This window comes from Podarcis liolepis (genome assembly GCF_965112155.1).
Source record: "Podarcis liolepis genome assembly, chromosome: 3".
In the NCBI taxonomy this organism is placed as follows: Eukaryota; Metazoa; Chordata; class Lepidosauria; order Squamata; family Lacertidae; genus Podarcis; species Podarcis liolepis.
The window spans coordinates 2,533,743-2,549,207 of record NC_139557.1 but is presented as its reverse complement, the minus strand read 5'-3'; the positions used below and the strand labels follow the sequence as shown (position 1 = coordinate 2,549,207).

Here is a 15,465-nt window from a genome sequence, read left to right as displayed (position 1 = left end):
CAATAGAAAAAACCACTATTAAATGGCTGTTTTAATAAACAAGTAGAAAACTCTTGGTATGTCCAACTGTGTAATAGGTGGCATGGAACTGGTGAAAACATTCTAGCTGAATGCTGCCAAGATCACTTGTCTAATTTAAGCTAGAAACCAAAGGCAAGTAGGTCACAGTTAGTTTTAGCAAGGTAAATTTGCTTTTTTATGTTTGCTTGTGCCCACATAAAATTCCATTTCACTTAGATTTGCTCTGTTTTTCTAGGGTGGTACGCTCACACAATATGAGAACAAACTGAGACTAGTGGAAATAGCTCAGGTGCCAAAACCACATGTAGATGAATTCAAGTCTGTTTCAAAATTCAAAATATTCAACACAAACAACCTATGGATTTCACTCTCTGCAATTAAACGGCTACAGGAGCAGAATGCTATTGATATGGAAATTATTGTCAATCCAAAGGTAAGAATCTGAAAAGGTCAGAAACTGAAGGGACAAAATTGAAAAGAGAGGGTAAAAATGCCAATCTTGAAAACTTTGTGTCAAGTTTAGGAAATATTGGAAGCCTGATCCAAAATATATCCTTTTGGATTAAGTAGTGGGAGAAGTATTTCAGAAAGTATTTATACTTCTCTTTATCACTTCTTCAGAAGTTTTGGATATTACAGGAATATATCCAAATTAAATTGGAAAATATAATGTAATTATTATGTATCGATTTTGGTTTTAAGGATCAAGAACTGGCAATTAATGTAAATAAATAAATGGACTAACTTATATTTTTATTGTGACTTATTTGTATTGTATTGTTATAAGAGGTGTAAACTTTGTTGCATATTTTGTTGTTCCTTCAGCTTGTAAACCACCGTGTGCCTAGCAGTATAGAAAGGCAGTACACAAATTAAAAGGGATTATGATTTTTATTACCAGCCAAGTCCCTAAAGGTCCTCCCTTTCACGTCAGGCTATTTAGGGGACCAAATAAACCTTAACAAGAGGTATTAGGATGAAGTGCTAGGGATCTCTTCCCTTATTTATACTTCTTGTGGTTTGAAAATGTGGTGCACTCGGACAAAACGTACATCTTTGAGCTATAGTTTGGATGGAGCAACTATAGTTACATATCTTTAGGAGCCAGGTGAAAGCTTCTCCCAGGACTTTGGCTAATTGAACAGCCTGGCCTTTTAAACTGGGGGGGGGGGTAATTGTTTTTGTTTGTTGTTGTGGTATGTGTTTTTGTGTTTTATATTGTAAACCACTCTGTGATATTTAAAGAAATAACAGAAATCTTAATCATCATCATCATTGTTACCAATTCAGTTAACGTTCTTGAACAGTTACTTAACTGATGAAGCTTTTTCTTCCAGACATTAGATGGTGGTTTAAATGTTATTCAGCTGGAGACTGCTGTTGGTGCTGCCATTAAAAGTTTTGAAAATTCTCTGGGAATAAATGTACCCCGTAGCAGGTTTCTGCCTGTCAAGACCACGTCTGATCTTCTACTTGTGATGTCCAATCTATATAGCCTTAATGCTGGATCTTTAACAATGAGTGAGAAAAGGGAATTCCCTACTGTGCCACTGGTCAAACTGGGAAGCTCTTTCACCAAGGTAAGCACAGCTCTTAAATGAGAGGAACAAGAAAAATGTTAAATGCAGATGATGGGTAAACAGTTTTATTAAGCTCCTTCACATGGCTTCACATAGAAGCCAATCTAGTTGCGTTCCTGAATGCTGCCCTAAGAGTAGATTAAATGAACTGGAAATTTGGAGTGAGGTGCCTTCACTATGCTAATGACAATCAATTCTACTCTATTTCACTGGAGTCAGGTTAACCAGTAGACTTACTGAATTACTGAATTCAGTAAGACTTAGTGAATTAGTGTTTGGGATCAGTAACGGATTGGATGAGACACAGAAACCTGGAGTTCAATCTAAATAAGACAGATTCCATTGGTAGGTGGGTCAGCAAGATGGTTTCTGGATAGGGCTTCAATCCCCCAAAAGGACTAATTCTAGAGTCTGGGAGTCCTGATTGATTGATTGATTGATTGATCCATCATCATCACTAGAAGTCCAAGTGGCATCTGTGGCACGCAGTGCCTTTCACCAGCTAAGAATGAAGCACAGCTGAGATTCCTCCCAGAGAGAGCCCGGGACAATTATCCATGCTCTGATTGCTTCTAGAATGAGTTGCTAGTATTTGTTTTATAGAGAACTGCCTTTTGAATATTTCCCAGCGATTCCAATTTATTGCAAAACACAACTACTAAGTTACTAATTGTGACCAGCTGTATAGAGTATATCTTATCAGTATTTAAATAGGCACAGTTTTGCATGTCTGTTTTCAGGTACAATTGAAAGTGTTAGGTATTACTTATAAAGCACTCAATGGCTTGGTGGATGGCTACCCAAACAACTAGTATCTACCATTGCTTGCTTGAACCCTTCTATCTCCCCTGGTGAGCCCACTGCTACCAATAGGTCCTTTAATCTCAGATGAAGAGAGGACCTTCTTGATGGTGGTGACTTGCATTTGTGTGTGGCACATCCTCTTCACATACATGCTTAGCTGATGCCTAACTGGGTGGTTTTTTAGTGCCAGGAGAAGACTTTTTATTTGCCTAGGACTAGACACTCTAGCTTGTAGAATAGCTCCTTTTAATTGTTTATAGCTTGGCAGTAAAACATTGACCATATTTGCATGTAGTGGTGGACCAAGCTGTGTGGTTTTATTTTATTTTAAAATTATTTTCATTTTTCAATTTAACAATAATAATCATCAATTACATTTACATACCTACCTGTTTTGACTTCCTTCCTCCCCTTCCTTGGTTTCTTGTAAAAACATTTTCAAAACTGCATCTCCTCCTTAATTCCTTTTGTTTCTCTCTATATTTCTTCCAAAGTCACCTTTTAATTGCTTGATTTTAAATTAATCCTGCTGGTGTGTTTGTTTACAATATTTTTTAAGATGATCCACATAAGTCCCCCATTCTTTCTTCTTGATTTCTTACTCTTCCTGTAAATTTTGCCATTCTTTATTTAACCTTGCTTGCCATTCTTCCTTTGCTGGGACAGTGTCCTCTTTCCATCTCTGTGCAAAGAGCATCCTAGCAGCTGTGGTTGCATACATAAGCCATTTTGCTTGGTCTTTCAGTATATCCTGCCCTAGTATCCCTAAAAGAAAGGCTTCTGGTTTTTTAATAGAAGTTACCTTCAACATTTTTTTCAATTCATTATAAATAATTTCCCAGAAGTCTTATACTATCTTACAAGACCACCATCTATGATAGAATGTGCCCTTTTCCTATTTACATTTCCAGCATGTGTCTGATTTTGACTTACACATTCTCGCTGATTTACTGGGTGTTAAGTACCATCTGTACATCATTTTCATATAATTTTCTTTGAATGTATAACATGCTGTAAATTTCAAATCCATATTCCATAACCTTTTCCATGCTTCCATTTCTGTATTATAACCAAAATCCCTTGCCCAGTGTATCATCACTGGTTTCACCTGTTCATCTTTTGTTTCCCACCCCAAAAGCAGCTTATATATCTTAGATAATAGGAAACAAAGAAAATGTGTTAAGTCTCTTTCTAATTGAGAGGTTTGATTTAAAAGGCCATTCTTTTTATCTAAGCTGTGTGGTTTGTTTTAGCCAGATCTGCCTTCTCTAGATGGGCATGCCGTAGAGGAGCTCTGTGTTGTCTGATGTCTTTACCACTGTTGCTGGCAGAGTAGCTCAAATTGGGAATACTAGGCTCAGTTTACTTCAGCAGAACTAGATGCACTTAAATGAAAGTGGCACAGTTTAATTGGTTTGTTTGAAAATCTTGAAACTGGAAAATCTCGACCCTTACTAGAAAACCCCTCGGGCAACAGATGATATTCTTGACTTCCTTCACATCAGCATTTGACCAGAAAACCTACTATTGAAGCAGGTTGATGTGCCTTGTTTTCACATTATTTTTAAACTGCTTTTGTCATCAGAACTCTTATAAATATTCTCCTATGACAATGGCATATTTGATAGTGGATGCTTACACAATCTCATTTGTTCAGTTCAGTTTTCCATTGTTAACCCAGATCCAAGTCAGGTGTGTTGATCCATCAAATTGGCATGAGCAAGCTCCCATATCCTGGGTGTGAACACTGCAACCCCAGCTTCTTCAAGTAATCATCTCTTAAAGCTATGAGTAGCCTGCCTTTATTTCCAGAGAGATAACAGTGATGCCTACCAGAAACCTTTAAACTTAGATGAACTTAGAAAAGGACTGCTGCCTCCATGACTGCAATTCCCTGTCCATTAATCACTTGCATTTTGCATGAAACTATAGGAAAATAATAATTGTCTTTGGTTAAAGGGGTGAGGAAAAAAGAAAGTTATAAAATTCCATGATAAACAACTAAATAAGCATAGTTCTAGGTAGGCCATGGAGTTGTTTATATTTCAAATAATTCTCAGATAAATCTTTCATGATGACACATATATGGGGACCTGGGGCATCATTCTTTAATGTCTGCTTTTTGAAAAGGTTCAAGATTACCTGAAGAGGTTTGAAAGTATACCAGATATGCTAGAATTGGATCATCTGACTGTTTCAGGCGATGTCACGTTTGGCAAAAATGTTGCATTAAAGGTAGGGCATACAATTTTCTGTATACAAATTGCCTTTGTGTTTTGATAACATGTAGAAATTGTTGATCTGTCAACCTCCCTTAAGATTAAATATACAAATATTCATCTCTTCATTGGATGTAGAACATGTAATATGTGAAAGAAAGTATATATTTGCCTTCGAGAAATTTATTGAAAACCATTTGTTTCCCAGTGTGTGTACCCAAAATAAGAATCACACTACATCTGAAAATATAGTGATAAATCTCTGTAAGAGAAATGACATGTGACATCTCTAATGGCCAAACTCAACCAGGGACCACTCATTTAATTAGAAATAGTGTGGATGGCTTTTTAGAAGTTGTAAAAGTGGCCTGATCTGGACTGGGACTCTGGCATGGGAGGCTTTGACCATATTCCCCTGCTGTGGTCTCATTTCAGATTGTGTCTCTCATGCCTGCTATTGGCACTGGAAGAAAAGCTCCCATTGGTGGTAACAGAAGCTTTTCTTCCTATGTACAGTGGTACCTTGGGTTAACTACTTAATTTGTTCTGGAGGTCCGTACTTTACCTGAAACTGTTCTTAACCTGAAACACCACTTTAGCTAATGGGGCCTCCTGCTGCTGCCGCACCGCCGGAGCCCGATTTCTGTTCTTATCCTGAAGCAAAGTTCTTAACCTGAAGCACTATTTCTAGGTTAGCGGAGGGTGTAACCTGAAGCGTATGTAACCCGAGGTTCCACTGTAGATGAAGTGCCCTGTGCTTTCTATCTGGACTGGAACCACAGCTAGGGGCAAAAGTGTCCCATGCCAGGAACCAAATATTTAGTTTTTTAAAAGTTTTTGATTGCTAATTGCAAGGTGTCACATATACTGCCTTGAAACATGGACATTTCATTAGGCTGCCATTGCTTAATAGTCTTGATACCTTCTCAGTTTGACCTCAGGTGAACTGACCTGAGTTAACATTGTGAGCGTTTAATCAGTTTTGATTTCAAACATTAATTGTGCATTATTTGAAGCCTTTCCTTGTCAGTCCTGAACTTGCTGCCAACTTCTAAGTTCTAGCATATTTTACATCTCTGTTTATGCGTTTCTGTTTGTGATCTGTAGTCATTCATAATTTTTATCTCCCAAAGTCTTCTTCAAATAAAAAGGCACAAGTACTTTAGGCATTCCTCCAAGCCTTTGATTTTTGTTAACACTACCTATATCCACATAGTGGGAAGTAAAGTCCCATTGACTAATGAGACTTCTCAGTAAAAGGGATAGGTTTGAACTGGAAGCTGCCTTTCTGTACCTTTTTGAGGTGTGCCCAGAGCTGTACACAGGATTCTAAATATTGATATATCTCAGATTAATATGGTGGAATTATTTGCTGCTTGGAGTGACCAAATAGAAATACCTTCAGTACTGCTTTGCTGGTCTTCAAAAGAAATGGGGCCTGAAATTATTTGTATGCAGAGTTATTAAATATGACTAAGTTGCATAATGTATGTAAAGTAAGTTTTACAAATTTCTGTAGCTAAATATTTAGGATGTATTTATTTTATACCAGCCATACAAGTTTGGCATGAATCACTGTATGAAATGTATTAGAATTAATTCAAAACAGTTACCCAAAGCTGAGTTAAGAAAATCTAAAAAAAAAGTTCAAGTCTAAGCAGAACACTCTTCCTTAATAAAAAAAAAGTATCTGAATTTCCCCCCCTTTTTCTTTTGTTATGTAGGGAACCGTCATCATCATTGCAAACCATGGTGACAGGATAGATATCCCACCAGGAGCTGTATTGGAGAACAAAATAGTCTCTGGAAATCTTCGGATCCTTGATCACTGATCCAATAAGTGAACTAATAGAGATGTTGGTAATATTTCCTAGTTTCACAAGTGGAAGAACCCATAGGCATTAGATTTGTACACAGAAGGTCTCTATACTTAGCTATCCACTCACTGTACCAACAGTATTATTTCTAAGTAATTTTTCTGTACTTTCTTAACTGAAAGAATATTTAAGATGCAGATCTTTAAATGAATCTATAATTCAGCTAATATAATCTAAAGTGCAATATTGTTTGTCTTAAGAAAAGGCAGACATCTCTTGTGTAAGATGTTTTAAGATGCTGGTGTTCAATAAGTTTTGAATGGCTTGTAACTGAAAAAGCTGTGAAATACGCTGTTAACTATTAAGTGCAACCACCTTATAAAGCATAAATGGCACCCATGATAAAACACTTAGATGATTTATTAATATGGCACATAAGCTGTTTAAAATGTCTAGTACTTAACTGTTAACATTGTCTTCCTTCCTGCAGTTAATACCTTCAAGCTATAGTACCATCACAGCAACGATAGCATTGCTCAGTTACCTCACTTTTATCCTTCTCTAAAGCTGGAGTTATTGCTCTCTGTTTACCCAAAGAAGAGACACCTTAGAATGTTACTCCTTTACTGTCACCCCTCATCTTCTAGCTTCTACTTTTTAGCTATTACTTCTTAAGAAATCCTAAATGTACTTCTAAATATGGGAAAATATCACCACTTCAGTGTACTTTATGTTCTTAGAATTAAATCATGCTTTGCTTGTTACAAATGTGGAAACAAATTCCACATCTGGAAGGTACGGAAATAAATAACATCAAGCCCCGTCTGAATTTTCTTTTTTGTTGTTAACAAAATCTGGCATTGTGCTTATCCTATTCTTAAAGAAGTTGCTCTCTTAAACAGCTCATTTTTACAACTTTATTTGATTGACAACGACTTCTGCTAATGTTAACAGATAGGCATGCCTGTCTGAAGAAATCACAGGCACACAAACATGGTAGACTATCATTGTACATAATCATCACAAGAGTAGGCACTCACTGGGTTTAGGTAAAAATGCTGTGAGGTGAAATACACAGGCACTTCATTACTTAAGAGAGGCAGGTACCAGCCTGAAAGGTAGCATTAGAAAAAGTATTCATAAATTAGTCATGCCTCATCTCCTGCTGCACTTAAGTGTGTAGTCAGAACTACACTTAACATTTTAAATAGAGTGGGCAGGTGGGAAAGGAAGTAAATAAACTACATGGAAGTTGGCAAATTAGAAGTCCATGGAAGGGGTTCTTAAAAGAAGTGTTCAAAAAATTAACACGACACCTCCCCCCCCCATAGTTTGACAAGCTTACTGGCTATGATAAGCTATCTTATTAACATGCCCTTATACTCAGAATAAGTTGCAGGGCTTTACTTTCAAGAGCTGGGAAACATTTAAAATGTCATCTTCTGGTGGGAGTATGAAGATCATTTATAGAAATACTTTGGAACAGGATGCACCCTAACAAATCCAAATCTATGCAGATAAGACTTTATAGAAACATCTGTAAAAAAATAATTTAACAGTAAAGTTTTATACTGAAAACATTTTCTATAATTCAACAGCAAGTATTTTCAAACTACCATCATTAAATAAAGGTGAGACACCATGTGAATTTCATTGCACTAGAGGAAATGCAAAGCATCTTTTTAATATAAAGATTTACAGAGCACTCTCTAGAAAACTACAGCTGTGTTACAGCTATATATTCTTTTGGATTTGGTCCAAAGAAACCTGAGCCTCGTTCCAGAAAGAATGAAGAAATTGCACAGAGAACTGATCACTTTTCTTGCAAAAGAACTATCAAAGTCATTCCCATAGTTGGTTTTCACCACATCACAAGGGAGCTTCCTCTTCTATGTCCCAAGGATTCATCTTCTACAAAGAAGAAACCATCCCACGCCAAGAGGCAATTCTGCTCTGCTGGACTATCACCTCTTCTGTTCCCAGATTTCAGCCATGTTCAAGTCTAGGGTTTGAAGCCCTTTCAAAGCTTGGAGATTTCCAGTGTAAAAAGCTACATCTGCTGTAACCAATCTGAAACAGAAATGAACACATTGAGGAGACAAAAGGGCTGAATCTATTTTAGATCTTGTTTCAAGCTAAGTGTTGTGCACTTGGTCTTGTGTGCTAAGCCTGATCTATTTTGCCTTGCACTGTATTTGTGTTGCATTTCAACACAAATACGCGGTGGCCCAAAAGTAGGTATACTGCTTTAGAATCCATTTTCTTTGTACTTGACTCAAGTTTGCCGTCAGCATTCACAATAATCCTTTTATCTGACTCCACTATTATTTCTAACTGCCAACCTGAAATTTAACTGCAACTTTGTTGTGTGTCACCTATGTGTACCCAAATCTGTTGTGATGAATTTCATTGATTCAACTGTATACCTACTTTTGGGCCACCCTGTATAGTTAATACAGTTAGAAAATATCACCATCTACTATTAGTGTAAGGTAGTAGTAAAACTGTTTTTAATTCCTGAAGAGCTGTGATGTTCAAAATCACAAAATACTATGTTTTGTGTTTAATAATATAACTTCTATAAGATAACTACATCAAATATGCATCCATTAAATTCCATATTCTCTTGCTAGAATTCTCTTTCTCAAAACATTTATTGTATTCTGGATCTCAGCACTTGTGTTCTTTCCCATAGCGTTAGGTCCTTTTCTGTGCACAGCCATCCAGCAGTATCAATCAAATGCTTAAAGGAGATAGACTGTATTTAGCAGCCTTACCCTTGAACTCCTATATAAAAAACCTTGTGTAACATACCCATTTTGAGGTCCTCCGTCATTGACTACATTTAAGTGGGCCAATTGCCTCTTCAAGTGAAGTTTGTAGCTTGCATTAATTCTTAAAAACAACATCTAGAGAACAACATAGAAGATGTTCCTTTTTAGAATATATAGTAAGAAGGTGAAAGGTTTTGTTCTCTTGAGGAGTGACTATGAAGAATACAGAAGACTTAACTTACGCCGAGGTTATGTTCTGGGGCTAGCGCGTAAAGCCAAAATTGTGTAATGTCAAAACACACTGGGTTCAGTGGTGGGTAGGATTGCCAAACTCTTCTTTTCCCGTATGTCTGCCCCCTTATTTTTATTTTATTGCCAAGCATATGTGTGCAAGTTAAATGCACTTAAGTTGTGAGTTGTACTCAGTTTCATGTACATACCCAACTTCGCATTTATGAGCCACTGTGCACTTCCGCCAGCACAGAAAATAATGAGCACTTCATAAATAATGGTTCCAGCATTTCTGTTTTTATTTTAAAAAACAACCCCCTAGTTCTCCATACTTTCCCCCGGAACTGAAGGAATGGGTTTCCCAAACCCCTGTTTGGGGTTTCCTGGCCAACGCACCAAGGGACAGGGAGGAGGGGTACTCTCCCCCCCCCCCAATGGAGTTTGGGAAACCCATTCCTTCAGAACCATGCTTAAGTATGGCATATTTTTTCATGATGTCATCTCACATAACAACTCTGCATGAATGGACTGCGCCAAAGGTTAATAATATACAGTGCTGGTGTGAAGCTACTTATAGATGCTACAGTCCCACTTGGGGTGTGGCCATGGAGATATGGGTGTCAGTAGCTTTCATGTAGGGGCCATAATATTTAAACTAGTACCAAGAAATGGTTTACTTATTTTCTGATTCATGGGAATCTCCTTGCCCAAGCACACACAAACTTACAAGTAAAATTAATGAGACAATATCTGCAATTAAACAGTATGTGTTACTTGTTTTAAATAAAAAGAGTCCATTACTTCTCCCATCCTGCCATACTAGACCTGGTGGGTTTGGCTCCCTCTAGCACTCGAGAGCAGGAATATACTTGCCTCTCAGGAACTTCTAACTAGCCCATTTCCAGAAGCAACCTCAGTCACTATTTCCACAGATGGCAGCACACTACTCTGGGTCGCTGGCAAGACAATACCACCGGGCACTGCTTGCAACTGGAACTTTCTTCCATCTTTGTGTGGATCCTGTAAACTTCTGACCCATGTGTGTGGGTTAACAAACAATAGGGAAATGGCTGGTGCCAGTTTTTAAAAACACGGGACTAGTGCATAAAGAGCCCCAGTAGCAGAGTTTAAATCTGGCATCAAGCAGATTAAAGAAGCACAGGATTAGGCTATTAAACCTTTTAATTCCATTCCTGCTGCTTGAGTCAACTGGTCCCCTTCGACCCCACCCCATACAATGAAATAGACCACCCTCTGAAGTTAGTTTAAAAATGCTTTACTTAATCAAGTCACAGTCATGTAGCAACATTAAGAAATGAAGATAATTGTTTTTGGGATGATAACTACAGCAAAGGCAGCCTCAGACACACGAGGCAGAGAGCTATGTTGAGGCATGTCTGCCTCCATTGTGTATGAGAAAGAGGGAGAGAAGAATATCTCTCCCATCACTGAACCTACTCTTTACTTACTAGCACTGTTAGGGTTGACTGCAGATCTCCCACAATTTCTTCCTTCTCTAACCTGGCAAAAAAACAAGAATGAGGTCGCTTCTGGGAACGAGCTAGTTACAAGTTCCTAAGAGCCGAGTACATTCCTGCCTTTGAATGCTAGGGGGAACCAACCCACCTGGTTCAGCATGACAACACAGAAATACCGAGTGGACCATTTCCCCGAGGCTATTAAAAGACTCCATAATTGAAGGCTTTACTTGCAGCCACATTTCAAATGAGGTAAAGCTATTCCAATACTGATCTCTACTTTTTGAATATTTACTATTTATGTGTTACATAAAATTAGGAATAATTTACTTATGCATAGCGTTTTAAGCCAAGATCTTAAATAACATGAGATGTGCTCCTCCTTGTATGAGTAATCAGCAAGTGTAGACTTCATTTGCAGGTGCCTCTTCAACTATTGGGAGGATACGTGACACTCCTACAGCAGAAATAACACACCACTCAAAACGGTTCACCTGTGTTTGCTCCTCAGGAAGAAGGTCATATATTGCTTCATGCATCTTGGCCATCTGTTTACAAATATTCCTGAAGCAGGTGGAAGGAACAGGTGCTTTCACCTCATACTGTTAACAAAGACAGGGAATGTGTCACTAAAGTTGTTTTCTGGCTGCTACTTTAAAAAACACTGGAAATTCATGGGTTGCCAGTTCATTTCTGGGCCCAATCTAAGGAGGTGCTTATGTTAGCATTTTAAGCCCAAATGATTCAGGCCCCAAATATCTGAAGAGCTACCCCCTTCCCTACGGACCCTCTCAGGTCTCCAGATCAGCAGGGGATGCCTGCTTGGTAGTTCTGCTGTCCACAGAAACTTGGGGTGGTGGCCCAGGAGAAGGCATTCTCTGTGGTAGGCCCTAGTTTGTAGAACTCTCTCCTCAAAGCTGTGTCTGGCAACTTCAACACATAGTTTTCAGTGAATGCTGAAGGCACACATTTTACCTTGGCCTTTGACATCTGATAAATACCTTCTTAAGAGTTTCACCCTAAATCACCCTATTTTTGTGATTCTGGAGCCAGGTTCATCACAAGTAGATTGCTTTAAACTATTTTTAACATTGTATTTTAAATTAATGTACCCAACCCTGAGACCCTAGTCTCAGCAGGAGGAGTAATCTTTCTGCTGACTGGTTCAGTTTCTCATCATCAACTATGATTTGCTATACAGATGATTTGTAATGTGCTAAAATTCTAAGCAGACAACTACCATAAAATATCTTATTTCCCAGCTGTTAAGAGAAACTGTCCCAAAGAACAGTATGTAAGTTTTCTGCAAATGCAAATACGATGCACAATAGAGATTACTTTATGTACATACAATATAGCTCAGCGTGCAATGGGAGGGGCTGTTTGCATGGGGAACCTCCCATGTACACCTCTGCACACACAGAGTATGGGTTTGGAGTGGAACTGGATTCTTTTTTTAAGAATGTGATACTTCATGTATAAGGGAGGCACACCTGACCTTGCCTTATGAGTTTGGGGTCCATATCTGGACATTTATTCTTTTATTTGCCAGTGAACTACTAATGTAACAAGTTAGCAAAATACTGCACAATGGACGTCTTGGAGCAATTATCTGATAAAACTTAGAGGTATCCTCTATAATTCTCTGCTAAGAATAACAATACTAAAAATAAGACATTTCAAACCAGAAAATTATTAGAAAAATACCTTGCTAACATAGTCAAAATACCTAAGCATGAACTGCTAATAAACAATAAGCACCTGAACAAGGAAAGTATTGTCCATGTACCCACTGAGTATTCTATATGAGCTGAAGAACTTAAACCTTTGTTAAGAAGCATGATTCTATCCGCAAATATTTACCTTAGAGAGCAGCTTGTCAAATAAGCTATCCATTATGGCTACGAGCTTTGCTGAAATTTCAGCTATGTGGTCATGATAATCCTGAAAAGAATATAATATGTATTATTTATATTTATGCAAGAGTCTGTCCTAAAGAGCCTATCCAGGAGGCATGAAGAAAAACAAAGATGAGTACAATGCCTTTGCCGCTGCTGCTACATTTTTAATCAGTAATACTTACTTGTAAGGCGGCTGACCAATTAGTCTCGTCTACATTTGTCCTCACTACCAACACCTGTGGCAGTTGAGAGTTTTGGGAAAAGTCAAGAGATTTCCCTGACTTGTGCAACAGTATGAAGGTGAGGAAAAGCAATTTTTTTCCTTCTGCATGGAAGAAATTACATCTCTCTCAAGCCCATTACAGTTTCTTATCTTATCCAAATCTCCATGCAAATGAAACAAGACTTTGTCTTCCCCAATCCTTCTAGATCAGTGGTTCACAATTAGCTAATTACTGATTTTTCTAAAGCTAATTTTTCTAAAGCCAAGCCACAGACCCCTACTTAGGAAAATTCTGATAACTCTGTGGTAGTTACCTGTGCAAAGCAATTATTTGAGGAAAATGTGGGGTAGCCTAGGGGATTTTAGCTTTACTAAAGCATTTTAGGTAAAATTTGTGATATTACCAAAAACTGCCTATCACCAGACAGCAGGAAAAACGTGTCCCCACTACAACTGAATTTTTAAAAAGGAATTGTGTCCCTAACTTGTACGTGTTCTATATGCAGAAGGCTTTTTGTATGAGAGAGTATTCAAACATGCTATGCCTTACTTCTAATCTGAAATGGTACATCTTAGCAAAATTTTGCAGCATATGGTTCTGCTAACTAAGGGATCTTGCACCTTCAAGACATAGGTGAAGGCTTGGTCAGGGCTTGATAAGGTATTGGGGAAGACTGAATGGAAAACAGCTGGAATGTTGGAATGTTGGTAGTAGTAGTAGTAGTAGTAGTAGTAGTAGTAGTAATTTATTACTGTTATTTAGTCCTCCTGTGCTCAACTCATTAATCTCTTTGAGCTCTTGGCTCCCTCCAGCTGGCGCTGGTAGCAGAGGAACTCGGGAGCTGCAGCAGTTTCACCAGCGATCTACCACGGAGTGAAGCCACCATCCCACACTGCCCTCACACCGACAGAGGGAGAAACAAGTTGCATTGGCGAGGCACAAGACAGCTTGTTCCTCCCTCCACTTCTTTAAACTGCTCGGCGGAGGAGCATGTGACTGCCCTTGCCTCAGCCAAGCAGTTTGATGGAGCCTCTGATTTGCCCCGGGCTCACATCAGCTGTTGGCAGGGTGGGGGCTCAATGAAACTGCTCCACTGAAGGGTGCATAGTTGCCGCTCCCCTCAGCCGTGCAGTTAATGGAGCTTCCAGCCCCACTCTGGCTCATTCAGCTGAGGGACGAGAGGCCTCTTCCCCCCCCCCCCCAGCTGAGCATTTCAGCAAAGCCCCAATGCTCCTCGGATCAAACATAAGCCCGAGAGGCATCGGAACTCGCTCACTGTGTAGGGGTGGGCCATGTTTCTCAGCTGCTTCTTACTTCCCTAAGGTGGGAAGAAGCAGCCAAGATAAATTCCAGACATAGTAATACATCAGCATATACCGGTATTTAAGGTAAAGGGACCCCTGACCATTAGGTCCAGTCGTGGCTGACTCTGGGGTTGCGGCGCTCATCTCGCTTTATTGGCCGAGGGAGCCGGCGAACCAGAGTAGCGCAGGGAAATGCCGTTTACCTTCCCGCTGGAGCAGTACCTTTGACGTGCTTTTGAACTGCTAGGTTGGCAGGAGCAGGGACTGAGCAACAGGAGCTCACCCCGTCACGGGGATTTGAACCACCAACCTTCTGATCGGCAAGTCCTAGGCTCTATTAGCTACTATCACAATGTTGAAAAGAAAATATTGCCCAGCCATAGCGCTAAACTAAATCATCAGAGGTTGAGCTGCTGTGGTAACCACAGTGGCAATTTGCTTAGCTATTTCCCCTGTTGGACTTCCAAGATGAGACATGAATCCCAAACTCATAAGGCAAGATTAACTGAAAACCGTACTACAAGAAGTGGGAGAGTCCTCTAAACTAAACTAGTTGTTGAAAGCAATTAGAAGTTCTTTTCAGTGAAAAAGTAGAGAGCAAGGGGGGAGGGATCCTTTACATTTTTAAAAAATGATAAGCATGTGAGCTGTTTGCACTCTCTTCCCCCCTCCCTATGAAACTGTGTCAGAGGTTTTTGCCCAATCCCAGTTTACTTGCCATCCCCCAACTCTTTCACAAGTTTTTCCCCTCCCAGCAAGCAGGTGCTGGGTGGCCCCTGGAAGGCTTTCACTGTGCAGTTAACAAGATAAGCAAGTCCCTGGCAGGGACCCCCTGAGTGTGTTCCGCAGACCCCCAGGGTTCCCCGGGCCCCTAATTGGGAACCACTGTTCTAGATGCTTAAAAGACAGCTTTTTCTCCCATGCGCAATGGAGTATGGAAGATGGGAGTTTAGAGAAAGGAAGCAAGGGCAGGTGGGACTGCAGCACAAAGGGAATCTGTTGGCAGTTGCTGGAATTGGTATCATGGATGTGAACTTATTCAGAAGAAAAGAAAAAGGTTTATGAGATCCTATAGCCTCTATTCCCAGGACTGTCAATGAACAAAGGCAGAT

The 15,465-nt window shown here is 39.3% G+C and overlaps 2 protein-coding genes across 5 annotated transcripts in view; one reads left to right on the top strand and one right to left on the bottom strand.

Moving 5' to 3' along the window:
- UGP2 (UDP-glucose pyrophosphorylase 2) overlaps positions 1-7,263 on the top strand; it is a 30,217-nt gene extending 22,954 nt beyond the window's left edge. The window contains exons 7-10 of the mRNA XM_083495242.1: positions 257-454; positions 1,359-1,601; positions 4,536-4,640; positions 6,349-7,263. Of these exons, the coding sequence (XP_083351368.1) occupies positions 257-454; positions 1,359-1,601; positions 4,536-4,640; positions 6,349-6,456 (654 nt within the window). The 3' untranslated portion in view covers positions 6,457-7,263. The remainder of the gene's footprint in view (positions 1-256; positions 455-1,358; positions 1,602-4,535; positions 4,641-6,348) is intronic.
- Positions 7,264-7,344: 81 nt separating this feature from the next.
- Positions 7,345-15,465, bottom strand: part of VPS54 (VPS54 subunit of GARP complex) — a 44,008-nt gene continuing 35,887 nt past the window's right edge. For 3 of the 4 annotated variants that reach the window (XM_083495133.1, XM_083495132.1, XM_083495134.1), the window contains exons 20-23: positions 12,788-12,868; positions 11,419-11,526; positions 9,256-9,350; positions 7,345-8,511 (exon numbers count right to left, since the gene is read on the bottom strand). In XM_083495133.1, coding sequence (XP_083351259.1) covers positions 8,406-8,511; positions 9,256-9,350; positions 11,419-11,526; positions 12,788-12,868 — 390 coding nt within the window. In that variant the 3' untranslated portion in view covers positions 7,345-8,405. The remainder of the gene's footprint in view (positions 8,512-9,255; positions 9,351-11,418; positions 11,527-12,787; positions 12,869-15,465) is intronic. The other variant, XM_083495135.1, reaches the window with a different exon arrangement.